This window comes from Metopolophium dirhodum, chromosome 5 (genome assembly GCF_019925205.1).
Source record: "Metopolophium dirhodum isolate CAU chromosome 5, ASM1992520v1, whole genome shotgun sequence".
Taxonomy (NCBI): domain Eukaryota; kingdom Metazoa; phylum Arthropoda; class Insecta; order Hemiptera; family Aphididae; genus Metopolophium; species Metopolophium dirhodum.
In genome coordinates this window covers 4721109-4737906 of record NC_083564.1, presented here as the reverse complement: position 1 = coordinate 4737906, position 16798 = coordinate 4721109, and the positions used below count along the sequence as shown (strand labels likewise).

The 16798-nt window shown below is 28.0% G+C and overlaps 2 protein-coding genes across 2 annotated transcripts in view; one reads left to right on the top strand and one right to left on the bottom strand.

Annotated features, from left to right (window-relative positions):
* LOC132944263 (major facilitator superfamily domain-containing protein 12-like) overlaps nucleotides 1-9550 on the bottom strand; it is a 45008-nt gene extending 35458 nt beyond the window's left edge. The window contains exon 1 of the mRNA XM_061013516.1: nucleotides 9358-9550. The gene's annotated coding sequence lies outside the window, so the exon portion shown is untranslated. The remainder of the gene's footprint in view (nucleotides 1-9357) is intronic.
* An 883-nt stretch (nucleotides 9551-10433) lies between these two features.
* Nucleotides 10434-15574, top strand: LOC132945183 (alpha/beta hydrolase domain-containing protein 17C). Its single transcript, XM_061014862.1, has 3 exons — nucleotides 10434-11547; nucleotides 13397-13529; nucleotides 13690-15574. The coding sequence occupies exons 1-3, from the start codon at nucleotides 10898-10900 to the stop codon at nucleotides 13771-13773; spliced, it is 867 nt and encodes a 288-aa protein (XP_060870845.1). The 5' UTR covers nucleotides 10434-10897; the 3' UTR covers nucleotides 13774-15574.
* Nucleotides 15575-16798: the final 1224 nt, after the last annotated feature.

Below are 16798 nucleotides of genomic sequence, written 5' to 3'. Positions count from 1 at the left end.
TAGCTGTTTATGGACATTTTCATTTTCCAATTTTAGATTCTGAGTGGAACTATAAATGTATTGATTTTACAATGATGTGTGTTTTTTTTTTTTTTTTAATTTTTAATTTTCAAACTAATTTTTTTTTTTATGTCTGTCATCACGGTTTGGGACAGTAAAACTGCTTCGATTTTCTTCAACAGTATGTTGTTCGATCGGGAGGTCAAATTCTAAAATTCCCAATAGTTTTCAAAAGCGCCGGAAAAAACAACATAAAAATTAAGGAAAAACGTGAATTTTTACGCAAAATCGGTTTTCCACAAAATCGATTCTGGTTTTTGGTGCAACGCTAAAACAAATGAACGTATACACATGAAATTTTCACTAGTTGTATATATTTGCATTTTCTATACACCATAACATTTTGACTTATTTTGAGCTTTTTCAGTTTCAATTTTTTTTAGTTTTTTTTTCTATAAATATCAATAAAATTTTATCTGTTGGGTAAAAAAGCTTGAAAATTTAATAGAAGGCTCCTAGGTTATTGTTTCAAAGGCAGATGAAAAAAATTAAAAATCCTTAGTCACAGTTTTTATTTATAAAAGTTAAGTTTAAGTTCAAATGTTGACAACATTTATCAAATTTATAATTTATTAATTATTTTGTGGTTAAAAATGTATAAAATGTTTAACTTTTATGGCTAAGGATTGAAAATTTAAAACAAGGCTCCACGTAAATAGGTTATATATAAATTACTTTATTCACAATAATATCATCAAATATACTTGGTAATATCATAGGCTGACTGACCGTTTTCGCTCAGAATCGTTTTTCTTATACAATGATATTATATCATTGAATTCAAATTTAACACCATCTATTACAGTGACCCACTTGTAACCTACTGTACAGCAGAGCGACATCCACTTATCCACCTTTTTAGCCTGATTTTGTCTTAATGTTAAGTTACAAATTACAAGTAACATTGTTTTAGTTACATTATATTGGTAAAAGGTCTTACAATTTATTTAACATTGAAGAAATAAAATAAAAAATATGCAATTAAAAATAAATACCCAAAATACCTTGGTTATTTACCCAAAATTTATTTATCGGGTATTTACCCATCACTAGTCACATCAAAGCTAATTATCATTAAAATATTATGTATTTCTTATTATTAGTTCATTATATGTATAAGTGTCCTACACTTCTACCCTTAACACAAACTTACTATAATTGTGTCCTTTTAGTATGGGTCGTATATTAAACCGTAATAAAATAAAATCATATGAAAAAATCTTTGAAGGTGATAAATTGAGTTTGGACGGTTTAGGTACTCTGAAGTTTGAATAAGTCATTTTTAAATCAACTCAATAGTTCCTCTCCAACTAAACCACAAGCGAAAACAAACTGTAACTGTCGTCGGAAGGGCGTAAATTAAAACATTTTAAAATTAAATAAGCTTTGAGGACAATATAAAGAAATATCCGAGTAGTATGTATTACGAAATGATATGCCATATGTCCTCCGGAAGAGTTTGTGATAGAAGCAGGAGTAGATATTCAGAACTTGGAGTTCTATAGTGAGTATTCTATACTCTATCATAATAGTTTTATTAATGTTGGCTTACTTTAACAAAATATATTCTTCTGTTCTGTATGAATAGGTAGGTTCTGTCGACATACATATAATTTTAAAAATTGAACTCGTTATATAGATTATATAATTATACATTCAGTTCAGGAAGTCTTGAACTCAACTTATAATGAACTGGTAGACGTGCGGTTCACTATAAAGACTATATTATTAATTTGTAAGGTATAAGGATTAATATTTAATATACATTTGAAACACTAAATCGACCTATATCAATAAAAACAAGCAGACATTATCATACAATTAATTTTATTAATATAATATTATAAAGAAATGTTTTAGTAAATATAGGGCATAAGTATTTAATCTTAATAAAGAATCAAATTAGTAATTACATAACACGAGTACACGACAATGATACGACAAAGCATTTAAGAATATTGTTGTATCTACATATCAATAACAGTATTATACGTTAATAATTATACCTAGTGATAACTGTAGACTGTAGTAGTTTGATTAATAAAAAAAATGATTAATAGTTAATAGCAAAATCAATAATTTTTTTTAATGAATATCACTCGATTTTATTAATAAAACAAAGAAACTTAAAAATCCATTTAAAAACAAATATGTTGAAAACATGTAGGTACCTAAGTAATAGCTTAGTACTAAGTATAGTAACATAAACTAATTGAATGCACTTTGGCTAAATAATAAGCAGTAACATTATAGAGTGATCGATACTGTGATCAAATAATGAATTTATTAAAACTGTTACCATAAAATGTTTTGCAGTTTATTATTACCTATATTTTTCAATAGGTACATTATGTTTAAATCCCTAAAAAAGAAAGACACAGTGGTGTACGAATATGGCATATTCAATGCATTTATAAGCGCAAAACTAATCAAATTCAACATTTCAAAAAGTAGCGAGATTTTTCATGGGCACCATCGAAATATATACTCTCAAAAACACCACTGGAAAGACATAAACTAGCGAACCAAAATTGATGATTTAACAATCAAAATTTTCAGAATTAAAAGCTTTACCAGAATCCATTAAAAAATATAGTAGTTGTCATTTGAAAAAATATAGTTGATTTGGCTATTGGTACACATGCGTGTTTAAAAATGTTGAAATTGTTATAAAAAAATTGCCTGTTAAAAATAAAGAAACACGTCTTTTTTCGTTATTTCCATGTCATCGATCCATAATTGTTCAAAAAAAAACCCGTGTACAATGACATAGGATACAACCTGTATAATTGTATAAATTGCAAATTATATTCAATAAATATAAATATTAAATATACATTCAATCGTCACCTTATTCCTTTGAAGTAGGTACTCAACTTTACGAAGACCAATTAAATGATGGATCACAATATACGCAATATTATATTTTTAAATTATAAATACTTTATTACTCGTTTACTGAATTTTCTTTTTTTGAAAAATTATTAAACCCACACAATTTTATTAATATATAATATGCAATAAATATTTTAGGTATGCTAATATCGGTACCTCGTACAGCAGTACGTATTTTATATTTTATTGTTAGTATACCAATATCTGTTATTATTTTTAATTTTAAGGAAACAATTATTAAAAACGATTTTCGGTTAAATTTGGTTTCCAAAAGTGGTGACGACTATAACCCGTGTCAAAAAAAAACTTGGAATTTGAAATAATAGTTGTCCAAAGTACTAAACGTGTTCGGATTACAATCTAAAAAGGTGATTCCATTTGAATGAATTAACTTTTACGTAAGAAAAATTCCATCTATATACCGCAGTATTATTTAAGATAAAAATTATCTACTATAAATACCTACTATCAATATATTTTAAATTACATATAATGTTAAACATTTTATTAAAAGTATAATTTATAATGCAGATAAAATATCATCTGATATTTTAATATATTGAACAAGCGCAATTCATTTTTATTAAAAGTGAGAATTATTGGTTATACAATAAATATTTAATTTTAATTAGTTTAATATTAATTATAATTTAATCTTATCCACGTAATACATTCATAATAAGGTTGAGCTACACCTAATGTGTTACTTATGTCTTCTGCAGATGTACGAATAATGTCCTTTCGATTTATTGCAATTCCAGAATTGTAGACTGTAGTATAATATTTTGTCTTTTCAGAAAATTTATTACCTAGCTATAGAATTATATTTGTGATGAACTGATGAATCTACGTTTTATAAGCATTTTGATGTGTAAAGATCATTTTGTTTAAGTAACCTGAATTATTTTTGTGTCTAAAGACATTTTTACTAGTAGAGAAATTAATTCTCCTCCAAATGCTCCGATAATCAACTTTGAGGGAGGTTTCTGGTAGTATAAATTGGATCTAGTTGGTACCTTTGGTAGGTCAAAATTTAAAACTCTCAGTACTTTTTAAAATAATCGGGAAAAACAAAAAAAAGTTACAAACATTTGTTAACATTTTAATATTATTATCAAAATAATTGTTCGGTAACCTTGGTTACCAAAAACTTAAACCATTTTTACTCAAAATCGTTTTTCATCCGTATACAATGATTTATTTATTCATACAGGATGATCCCAATTCCCAAACGTAGTACAGAACAATGGTAATAAGACTAAATGTTATTATAACAAAAAAATATGTACCTTTATATTTTTGATAATTTTATTTATTACTATAAGAAAAACTTATATGGTAATTATTAAATGTGGTATTATATTTTCAAACTGTTTGGCCATGAAAAAATAAATACATATAAAATATCTATATAATAGATAATAGATATAATAGATAGGTATAAGCAACTCAAAACAGTGAAACTATTAAAAAAATTATACCATGTATATAAAAGCGATATATTTGGTGAAATTTTGACCTGTCTGAAAAAAAAAGAAAATCGTTTTTGTCAATAAATAAACAAATTAATAAATAACTATATATATAATAGTATTGTCATTGAGTAAAAATTCCTGTTTTCCCGCCGCTTTTGTTAGTTTTTTCAATTAGCATAAACTTTTAAATATTGGGAATTTTCTACTTTTTATCTCCAAAGTAGAGCTAGATAAAATGTCCTACCAGAAACCACCCTCAATATTTAACTACTGTATTAGTATTACTTATAATCTATATAATAATGAAGATTGTAATTTCACAAAACAAAAACACACTTCATTGTAAATCCAATACATTATACTACTCCGCTCAGAATTTTAAATACAAATTATATTTAATTCAAGTAAATTGTATAAATAAAATTTACTATTTATAAATCTGTTATCTTTTTTGAGTTTTTGGTTTTTGTACCACTATAGGTACCTGATATACCGGACGTATAATCTTATGTACTCAGATCATATACTAAGGATACATCTATTGCATTATAAACGCGTACTACGTGTTAAAGAAATAATTACTGACGAGTTGCAAGGGGACTGATTTCTATTGCGTCAGTATTCGTTGCAAATTTATCATAAATATCACTAAACTATAAGTCACGCCATCACAGTTGTAGATATATTTACAACCGTGCTATAAATTGCGCATGATAACAGTTGTAACTAGTGATGGGTAAATACCCGATAAATAAATTTTGGGTAAATAACCAAGGTATTTACCCGGTATTTTGAGTATTTATTTTTAATTGCGTTTTTTTAATTTTATTTCTTCAATGTTAAATAAATTGTAAAACCTTTTACCAATATAATGTAACTAAAACAATGTTACTTGTAATTTGTAACTAAACATTAAGATAAAATCAGGCTAAAAACTTACGTAGTGTTAGAGCTTTAATTATTTGAAATAAAATAAAAACAAATTATAATTTTTATAACATACATTATCATGCTATAAAAAAATAAAACATAACAAAATCAACAAAATTCTTTAAGTAAAAAATAAATAATGCAATGGTTTGATTAATATTAAAATAAATAGGTAAATATCTAATCTTATTTTTCTTAAGTTGTAACTTATAACTTGTTGGTTTTTTATTTTAATGTGCCAAAACCAAGACATAAAATGTCGAAACATAATGTAAAATAAAGTTGATACAATTCTCACTCTAAAACATAAAAAAAAGTAATGCTTTGTAGTCAAATTATATTATACAATATATTATAAGTAATAAGTATACAACTATTACAAATCTTTACTCTTTAATCATCTTCATCTGAGGAAGATATTAATTTATTTCTCTTTTTATTGTGTATCCAAGAAAATGTACTAATTACTGTACTAATTTAAATGTACTGTTTATTAATATGATCTAAGCTTATGTCATTGTACCCGGAGGTTTTTTTTAACAATTATGATATGGAATTTTGAAAAAAAGACGCGTTTCTTTATTTTTAACTGGCAATTTTGTTATAACAATTTCAACATTTTTGAACATGCTGTTGTACCAATAGCAAAAATCAACTTTATCTGTTCAAAATATGATATAAAAACTATATTTTTTAATAAATTCTATAGTAAAGCATTTTTTCTGAAAATGTTGATAGTCAAATCATCAATTTTGGTTCGCTACTTTATTAACAATGGTCCTCTAAAGTTAAGTAATTGCATAAATACTTTTAATTAAAATAATTGGTATTTTTAATTCCAAAATAATTTTTAATTTTAAACAGACATAAAAATTAAAAAAACACACATCATTGTAAAATCAATACATTCATCGCTCCGCTCAGAATCTAAAAATATAATCAAAGTTTGAATAAATACCTACAAAATTGTTGGCAAACAGTTCATTATTTATATTTTAACATACCTAAAATCATCCAAATCAATATTATTACTGTAATTTATTATTATAACCGTAATTAATTAACTAATTAGTTTACACTTTTTTTATCACAGTTACTTTCTTAGGATAAATTTGGATTATGTATTAGGTGGCTAAGGTAATAATGGTATATTGATATAAATTCGGTACTCGATTATTGACTTATGTCTTATGTATGGGGGTAAAAAAAATAGTGTGCAATGAAAAAAATTAAATGTTTTTTGGTGCTACTTCCATAGTAGTATAAGCAGTAAATTTGAACTATAGCTACAATGGTACATTGAGCAATGAAGCAATGAGCAAGCTACAATGAACAATGGTATCATATGCTAAGTATGAATTTAGGAGTTTAAATTCATCCTTCATCTTTTTTAGTTTTGGATATTTATTAACACAACGTTTTATTTCGTACTTTTCCTATCATAAACAATTGCTTATACAATAATTATTTGTAAAAAAATATACCTAAATATCAAGACATAATAACCACCTTATATCATTCTCCCCGAAAAGAGAGACATTTTTTTAAATAATAATATTGGAAATCTGTAATTAGTTATCCGACCATCCTATATTGAATCCAATATCAATTGAATATTTGTGTAAATATATGATTTACTTTAAATCATGATAACTTACCGTGAGAATTCAGTAAATTTAAAAAATATTATTAAGTAAGTCCTTATCTCAAGACATGGAAATTAGAGTCAGACCAATAACGACAGTATCGAGAGTTCAATTCTCCAGAAATGGAAAATGACAATTTGTCACTAAAAATAATAGTTTTTATTAAATTTCCATCATCCTTTATTTTTTCCAAAATGGTTTTACAGAATTCCAACGGTCTATTTTTTATCACCTTCCCCTAATTCTGGAACAATGTTAATTTAAATAATTTTAAATGATAATTGCATGTCAAAAATAAAGAAACACGTATTTATTCGAAATTCCATATTAATATATCATTGACTCATATAATAGTTAAAAAGAATCCGAGTACAATGACATAATAGATACACCCGGTATAGTATTACCACTACAAAATAATATTTACGATGGATAATATAGCGTTGTTATGGTATATCATGCAGAATAACATATAATATAGACGGTGGTTTAATAGTTTATTAATCAACACTCTTCAGTTGAAGAATACCGAATCGGCCAAACCTAAGGGCATCGGAATTGTATGCTTATAATATGTGATGGTAGGTTATCGTAAAAATTGAGTGATCATTATAAAAATATTTGAATTTTGAACTAAAAAAATATAACTAAGAAACAATACCTAGTGATATTTGTGTAATCTTATAATTATTTTTTAAAAGAAAATATCATTATTTATTGAACGTTTGAACGTTTCGTAGGAAATAGGTTTACTATATATCCTATGTTTCCTAATAGGTTTACTAACTGGCGTTACAAAATTAAAATTTTTATATTTCTTGCCTATTTCCTGTATTTTAAGGCGTTTTTTCTTATGCAAAATGTATAAAACTTCCTAATACTTATCGGCTATCACATTGCAATAATAACTCAATAAATAAATAGTAATTATATTTTTTTTTCATACCTGTGGTATGTTTATTCAGCAGGATAGAGTACTACCAAACAAACTATTTATTCCACTATTACGTACTGCCATATGAATTTTAAGGGACTTTGTATAGGCAATTTTTACTAAAAGTTTATAATATCCTTGTGCGAATTTATAATTTTTCCATCATATATATATATATATCTATATGAAATCAAATTACAATCTGTTCCGTGTTAAAATGTTGATTATAAATTTTAAAAGTGTTACTACTTTCGTAGTATAGTATAGCTAGCTATACTAATCATAAATTTTTTATAAGTAATCTTTTTTGCAATTATGACAGTCCCAAGCTTTAGTGAAATTTTCGGCGTAAACTATGAATGCTGTGTAATATTGTAATAATTATTATGCTTTTTGTACCCTATTATTGCTATAGTAGTATTGTACAGGATAATATGGTTTTCGGTGTAGGTATAATTATTATATAAATAATAATTTGTATGCACTTCTCAAAACTATATAAAAATAAATAAATTATATTTGAATATAATTATTACGATTTAATACTAGTTTAATTTATTGAAACAATAAAACAGTTTGTTTATAAATATGAATTTGTATTATTAATTTGTATTTATCAGAATATTGGAAGGACAAATAATTAAAGTATAGCTGTTATTCAATTTAATTTTTCGATGTCTTGGCACAATTACTTTTCTGAGCTATTATTATCTATATACTTATTTATAATGAAGATATTTTTATCTTATATAATATTGTTTATCCTTGAAGAATACTGTATTAAGAACAATATCGTTTAATTTTAAAATAATATACGTTTGTATATGGTCTGTAAAGTGTTTGTTCTACATTCGATTATTAATTGTCTTTGTTGATTAAAATTGAAAAACATTTATCTCGAGAGTGAGTAGGTATTTGATACCTAATAATAATTAAAAAGTCTTGAACTTACCTGCCAATATTATACTGCTTAGTAAATAGTACCTACCTATTTACTAATTACCTACTACGTATATACGTATATATAATATATTACGTTACCGTTTAGTTTCTCAATTAAACTTCACCACTTCTCACTCCACCAAGATTAAAAATATTCATAACCAACACGATACTGAATAATACTCGAATCGATCGAAATTAAAGTTCACGATTTAGAGATTATAATAATATGATTTTTATAATCGTTTTATAATTTTTATAATAGATACCTATGTTAAATTTGGAGTAAATACCAACAGTACTTTTACGAGGAATCGTATTTACTTATTTGGATCAAGGATTTGTCTTATATAATATATACTATTTACGATTATTATTGTTAGTTTAGTGTTTAGATACACCTAAGATAATATTAATATTATTATAACTATATACATCAATAAAGTTTTTTAAGTCGGAAAAGTGTAAATGTTACCTGTTCGCGTTCTGCATAGGAAATTGTGACAAATATATGATATTGGGCAATGCTGTTAAAATGGAGTTTAGAAAACATACAGTTGCAATTAAGAATGACAATAGATATAAAGTTATTTGAAATAGAGCAATGTTTTCGACGCTAAACAGTAAACAGAAAATCACCAATAAAATAATATCTTACAGTTATTCACAATTCACCGAGTACCGAGATAAGAAACAAGATGATAACAGAAGAGGCGGATGAGTTTGCGGTTATCATGACCATGAACGTTCTCTAAAATGTTGACCAATCATCGTGATTTGTGACTAATTATGATTCGGGCAAGAAGACATTCGACATTTCATTATTTCACCATTTCGACCGAGCACATAGTGGCGAAACAATTATGGAAATATTGCACATTTGCACCGCACGACGCTTGCTCGAAATAATTTGGAATCACGTTGCTTTTTTTAACTGTTGTTTTCTTCGGTCGTTGCGAAGATAAAATAAGAGCATTTTTGGCAGACGTCACGAATATAGATACTATCTTTAATTGTGTTCGTGGCTATAGACCGTAGTTAGTAGAGGGCAGAGATTTTAAACAACAATTAAATAATTAAATATTTAAGCAACAATTGTTTAAAATCTCTGGTTTAAGGTCCATGATCGTGGCAGTCGACTTAACGTGGGTGCGTGATAACGGCTGATAATGCGACCATAGATCTTTAATTTGTTTTCTGATATTAATGTATTATCACCAAACAAATATAATAATTTGGTTATGACTTGTGGTTTATAGACCATCAGCTGCATCATCATTCATGCTATAGAGGCTGATTGCCGAAGCAGAAGAACTGTTGAACCACTACAAGTCCACAACTATAGTCTATAGCCAACAGGCCAGGGCGGTCCCAGCATTGCTCTTTCAGGGTACGCGGGCACTGGGTAAAATTACTACTACGACAACAGTGTCGTGGAAGAAACGACGACTGGCTGACTCTTCCATGGGTGGCGCGCCGACGACGACAACAACACCAACTATTACGCATCATAATAATATTATATAGTTTTTGGTTTTGTATGTATGTAGTAGTTGTTCAATTGTTCTTTTACGGTATTGTGTTCGAGACCGCGATTGATAAGGGACTCCGTGACGTAATCGCAGCAGCAGGATCGACGACACTCCGCTAGTCCGCTATGCGTATCAACGAAATTCCTAGTCGCAACACGGCATGATGACGACGGTGATGTACTGATGTCACAGTTTGCGATTTTTGTTTGATATTATTATTTTGAAATGTTTTTCCCGAGAGCGTCGTCCTAGTGCAGTGTAAAGTTGTTGTTGCTGTTGATGTTGTAGTGTTGTCGTAGTAGTAGCCAGGTAGGTGCGTAAGTAGTTCTCGCATTTCGAGTTTGTGGTGCGAAAACTCAGATTTTGTGCGTAACTGACCACCGCCGCCGACTCTCCTCGAACGATTTTTTGTTCGTTTCGTTCCGTTTATCGCCATCGCACCTCTTCCGCGTTTCCGTTATCGTCTCACCTGATGTGCTTGCAATGAACGGGATGACGTTCAGCGAGTTGATGTACCTGTTCTGCTGCCCACCCCTGCCATCCCGCATCGCCGCCAAGCTGGCGTTCCTTCCGCCGCCAATTACTTACGACTTCACGCCGGTCGACAGTGGCGAGACCAAGTACCATATCAAGTTCAACGACAAGGCCGAGTGGCAGTACACTGACAGTGACGTGCAGAACATCGAGGGATTCTACGCTCGCACGTCCCGTGGAAATCGCATAGCGTGCATATTCGTGCGTTGCTGTCCAAATGCCCGTTACACCATACTGTTCTCACATGGAAACGCCGTCGACTTGGGCCAAATGAGCAGCTTCTACTTAGGACTCGGTATGAGAATCAACTGCAACATATTCAGCTACGACTATTCCGGCTACGGCATCAGCAAGGGTAAGCCGACCGAAAGGGACTTGTATGCGGACATTGACGCTGCTTGGCAAACATTGAGGACCACCTACGGCATCAGCCCCGAGAACATTATACTGTACGGCCAAAGCATTGGTACCGTGCCCACTGTCGACTTAGCGTCTAGATATGAAGTGGGAGCTGTAGTCCTTCATTCGCCTCTGACATCCGGCATAAAAGTAGCGTTTCCTAGGTCCAAAAGGAAATGGTTCTTTGACGTGTTTACCAGGTGCTTAAGTATTTATGTCTTAACGTTTTGTAATTAACCATTTTACATTTGTACATGTTATGTTTACTATTACATCATTGATTCGTTTAATTTAATAAAGTCTCCGTGTCTACCAAGTTTAAATTCAACCTAAAAAACTAGGTATTAATTATACAGCCGATTGCGATGTATAGTATAGTTATGCTTTGATGCATAGTGCTATTCAGTGTAGGTATGAAGAATTTCTAAGGTATGACTTATTACATAATATTAAGTATAAATCTATAAACACACCCTTTGTTAATACAAACAGTTTTAATAAGTACATATACATATATACAATTTTATATTAGCCACACCCTATTTTATAACTATGTGTACCGGTGTGTGCCTACTGACTATCTATATTTTATTCTCTGGTTGTATAATGAAGGGTTATAATTTATATAAAATGAAATTGTGTGAACAAGTGGGATTATGTAGACAACAATTGGTTTGCTTGTATAAACAACCTAGTAGAGTAGTGAACATTGGTATTATTTTGTAATAAATTCTTCTAGTTGAAAATATTTATTTTTTTAATATTATTAATTAGGTGGGTATATCATCCCAATATTTTTTTTAAATATCCTTTTTTTCTTAATTGAACAAAATTAAAAAAAAAAAATAGTATATTATTTACAATCTGTACAAGTTATACAATTTATTGACGGGAGAGGGAAGTTGCCCATTGGCATCATCCTGGAATTATCTTATATAATAGGTGTGTATAAATTTAAATCTAAATAAACTAAGTTGGCCAATGGTTAATTAATCTTTAAAAAGTAAAAAAAAAATAGTTAGATATTAAGATAGTATGGTATACATTTTCTTATAATTATTGCTCTAGATTGTATATTACTCACTTAACTGTCTATTTCAGTGATCAATTTATGAGTTATAAAATTCAACTACTCAGCAGGCAGCAGTCACCCTTTAACCTTTTAATTATTACTTAGTCGCCTTTAATATCTAACTGTTAATAATATTAAAGTTTATTAGTCATTACTCATTAGGTAATGCCTAATATATATTAAGATTTTCTTTTTAAACTTACAATTTTAATCTCTAGGTATAATTAAAAAATTCTTCAATTTTAAGCATATTATTACCTAATCAATTGTATTAATAATTTTTAGATACCTTCATTATGTACATATAAAGTTTTATTGAACCTAATAATGTACCTACTATTATATACTTCATTCAATCTGATGATTTATACTTAACCTATAATATATTTCTCTAAAATATGTAGACTGCAATTCTTAATTTATTTATCTAGTAGTATTATGTACATAATATTTTAAGCTATTTAGTAACTAAAATAATAAACACAAATATTTGTTACTTATGCCAGTATTTTATTCTCAAGAAGATGTCGTATAATACAATATTGATTTATTGATTTACTATATCTGTCTGTCTTGTGCAAAACAATGGATAAATAATAGACTAGATTAATATTTGAGTTATTGACCTATGAGCTATGAACAAATTTAGATGAGGAAATAAATCATGTGATATGTCGTTATGTACATTGTATAGCATACCTAGTATTTTTTCAATATTGTAGTAGATACTTAAGCAAAAGAATAAGTACATTTTACATAGATAGGTACACTACTTGAATTACAATATTTAAAACATTTATACTTTTTTTTTTTTTTAAATATCAATCAAATATCAAAAGATAATATTAGCCTAGAGGATACAATTTTGGTTCTATAATAAATAAAACTGTTATGATGTCCTATTCTGACTATGTTTTAAGTATATTAAATTATTTATGTTATCATCAATTAACTTATGCCATTTTTTACTTTTTTAGTATCGATAAGGTATCAGAAGTTAATTCTCCCGTGCTTGTCATACATGGAACACACGACGAAGTAATTGATTTTTCACACGGTGTCGCTATTTATGAAAAATGTCCTAAAGCAGTTCCACCATTATGGGTTGAGGTAAATATATTTTTTCGATATTTAGTTGTAGGATAAAATTTAAATATTACTCTACGATCAAATTAGTAATAAGTATTAAGTAATAACTATTCATATCCTACATGCATGCGATGTTTTGCTACTAAATTAGCTACATTTTATTATATTTATTGTATTTCAGGGTGCTGGACACAATGATGTAGAATTGCATAATGTTTATTTGGAAAGACTTAAACAATTTGTTACTACTGAACTGCTCAACTGACATTTAATTGAAAAAAAAGATGCAGATACATCGAATGGACAATCGCCCAATATGGTAACTAATGGCTCAGCGACTGAGAAATTACTTTGGTAATTTTTATTATTACATCTAATACTACATTAGTGTATAATTTGTATAATATTTATCATATTAAATATTAATCGTTCATACTATTTTATCATCCATTACAATTCATGTACAATATTTTTTTTGTTAATCATTCGCTTAATCGTTATTATTAAGTCATGACTATATAACACTATTCCTAAACAAGTATTTTGAAGTTTAAACAATATATTTAATATTTATATATGATATGACTTGTGTATTATAATTATTAAAATAATGTATCAGTGTTTTTTTTATCAAATTATTAAATTATTGTATGTTTATTATTATTATTATTATTTATTTATTATAGGTTATATTTGATTAGGTTTATAAATTATATTATAGATTTATCGTTTATACCTATGATATTTATATTATCATTATTATTATTATTTTAACACAGTAGAGTACCTATTAACCGAATTAATAATTCTTAACTTTGTGTGAAATGTGAATTTTAAACCTTTTTTTCACCAAGAAAATTCGAAAAATACATTTTTCATGTAAAAATACTATGTTATTGGATTAACAACCAATCCAAGTTTAGCCAAAAATTGGTGCTCTGCTGTTGAGTTTATTTATAGTTAACTAGTACTGTTTTAATTAATACAAATTATGAATAATGTTTTTGTACTAGTTAAAACACTAGACATGACTTGAGTATAATATTTAAATGTATATTATTATATCAAGCGTTTTTAAAAAAAAAATTATTGTAATTCTAATTATATATTAAGTTGAACAAAACAAATATTTTTTACACGCACATTGTTTTGTATGATATTTTTTGAATTCAAACATGTTATAATATATTATAAACATTTATTATAATATTAATAAAAAAAAAAAAAAAACTTTGATACTTTCAATGTTTTTGTGGCCTTATAATATATTTCATGTACCTTCTTCAATGTAATTTGTATGAAATTAAACACTATTTCTCATATAATATAACTTATTAATTGTACATTATTAAATACCATTGATTTTATAATATATGTAAAGATGAAAGGTGATCTATAGCTGTATTTCATGACTATTATACAAGTTGCAGAATAAATAAAAACATTGTTATTTGGAAAAACAATTTTATATTTGTATATAAGTTTAATCTTAATTGTTGGGTAATGATAATCACCTAAAGAGGCCGAAGAGTAGATTTAGAAATATTTCATTAAAATTTTAATATTTTAATTTATCTGTTGATATGTGTAAGCATACAATTTAAAGCCAAAATATTTAAATGTGGTTTACATTTTTAATTTAACAAAATTATATCAATGATTATGATTTGTAACTTTGTAAGTATTTTTAATCAATGATATCATTCTATAAGGATGATTATAAAATTTAGAATTAGATTAGAATTGAATATTAATTTTGTAATTATGGATAAATTCATACAACTGAGAGATTTTGTTTGGTGGCTAGAAAACAGTGGTTATCATTTAATAAAATACTTTAAATATTTATATAATGTAGAAATGTGCATAATTTATCTGTTGTAAACTTGTAATACAATTTAAAGGGGTGTGAAAAATATCTGGGTAAGAGCTTAGACAATTTGAAATGAGTGGGAAAAGCGAAATCTGCAGTTAGTGTAATTTTATTTCATGCTTGTAGTGTGTACTGGGACGTTTTCCTGTTATTCTTAATCAACATAGTATAATAAATTATAATTTATTTTTTACGACTGGTAAAATCGGTTATTATTTTTTAGTGCTGTAATTTCCATCTGTAATTACTTCCATTTTAATGCGGGTTCCAAATCTAATTTTTTATGGAAAACCTTTGATTGGTATCATATTTAATTAGAAATATTACCTATTCGTAAATTGTTTCGACAACTGTCGGGAAAGCCGGGGTTGTTTGCAGTTATAACGTGCAATTGTTCAAACATACCTATTTATTTGTATAAAACATCAATTAAAATGTAATGTGTTTGTCCCATGCATACACAGTACCTACCTACCATAGTCCATAACCATAAGGTGTAATTAAAATGTAATTTGTTTTAAAAAGGACGTTGTCGTATATAGGTATAAGGTACCTACTAACTATCAACCTATAGCCGTTATATTATGCGTTGTTGAACAATAATTATTTTTAAATGAAAATAACAATAATACAATATAGCGGCTGTTGTAGCATAGATAGCCTCTATGGCTTTATGTAGATGGATTTTATGTGGTTAATACGAATATTATAAAAGTCGAATATCTCAAACTCGCGGCCAAAACGAAAACAACGATCAAATCTCTGAAGTGCCTAGCCTACCCAATCACCACCAATAATGTATGTACATAGTTACGCCACTGTTATAATTGCGAATTTGCAACTAACCTATTGTATTATAATATACGTTACATTTATACCTACCGCAGTGAAATAGGTAATGTTATGTATATATAGTAGCGGCGGAACCAGGACCGGCTCGAGGGAAAATAGTGAACTAGGCAAAATAAAATTATGCCGCCCTTAGCAATAGAATGTTATCAGTATTTTGAAAATGCCACCCTCTTACTGTAATGTGCAGCTTAAGTGCCGCCCTAGGCATGGGCCTATGTCGCCTACCCCTTGAGCCGGGCCTGGGCGGAACGAGTAACAACTGTGCAATACTTGAATACTGTAACAGTGTAATATGAAAAACTGAAAAGACGAGAAAAATGGTAAATCGCGAGGGCGTAGGCGTCATTCGACGGTGAGGGGGGGAGGGGATAGTGCAACGCGACAATAAAAGACTTCTCCGATATAAGCAGGCTTGAGCCTTGAGGCTATATAATATACAATAAACGAGGAGTGAAGACAATAAGCATAAGACTATAATGTATCTTATAATACCTATGTCTATATAATATAGTTATATCGTTATAATTATTGTTCTACTCCCGTTACGTATTTGGTCATAGTATAA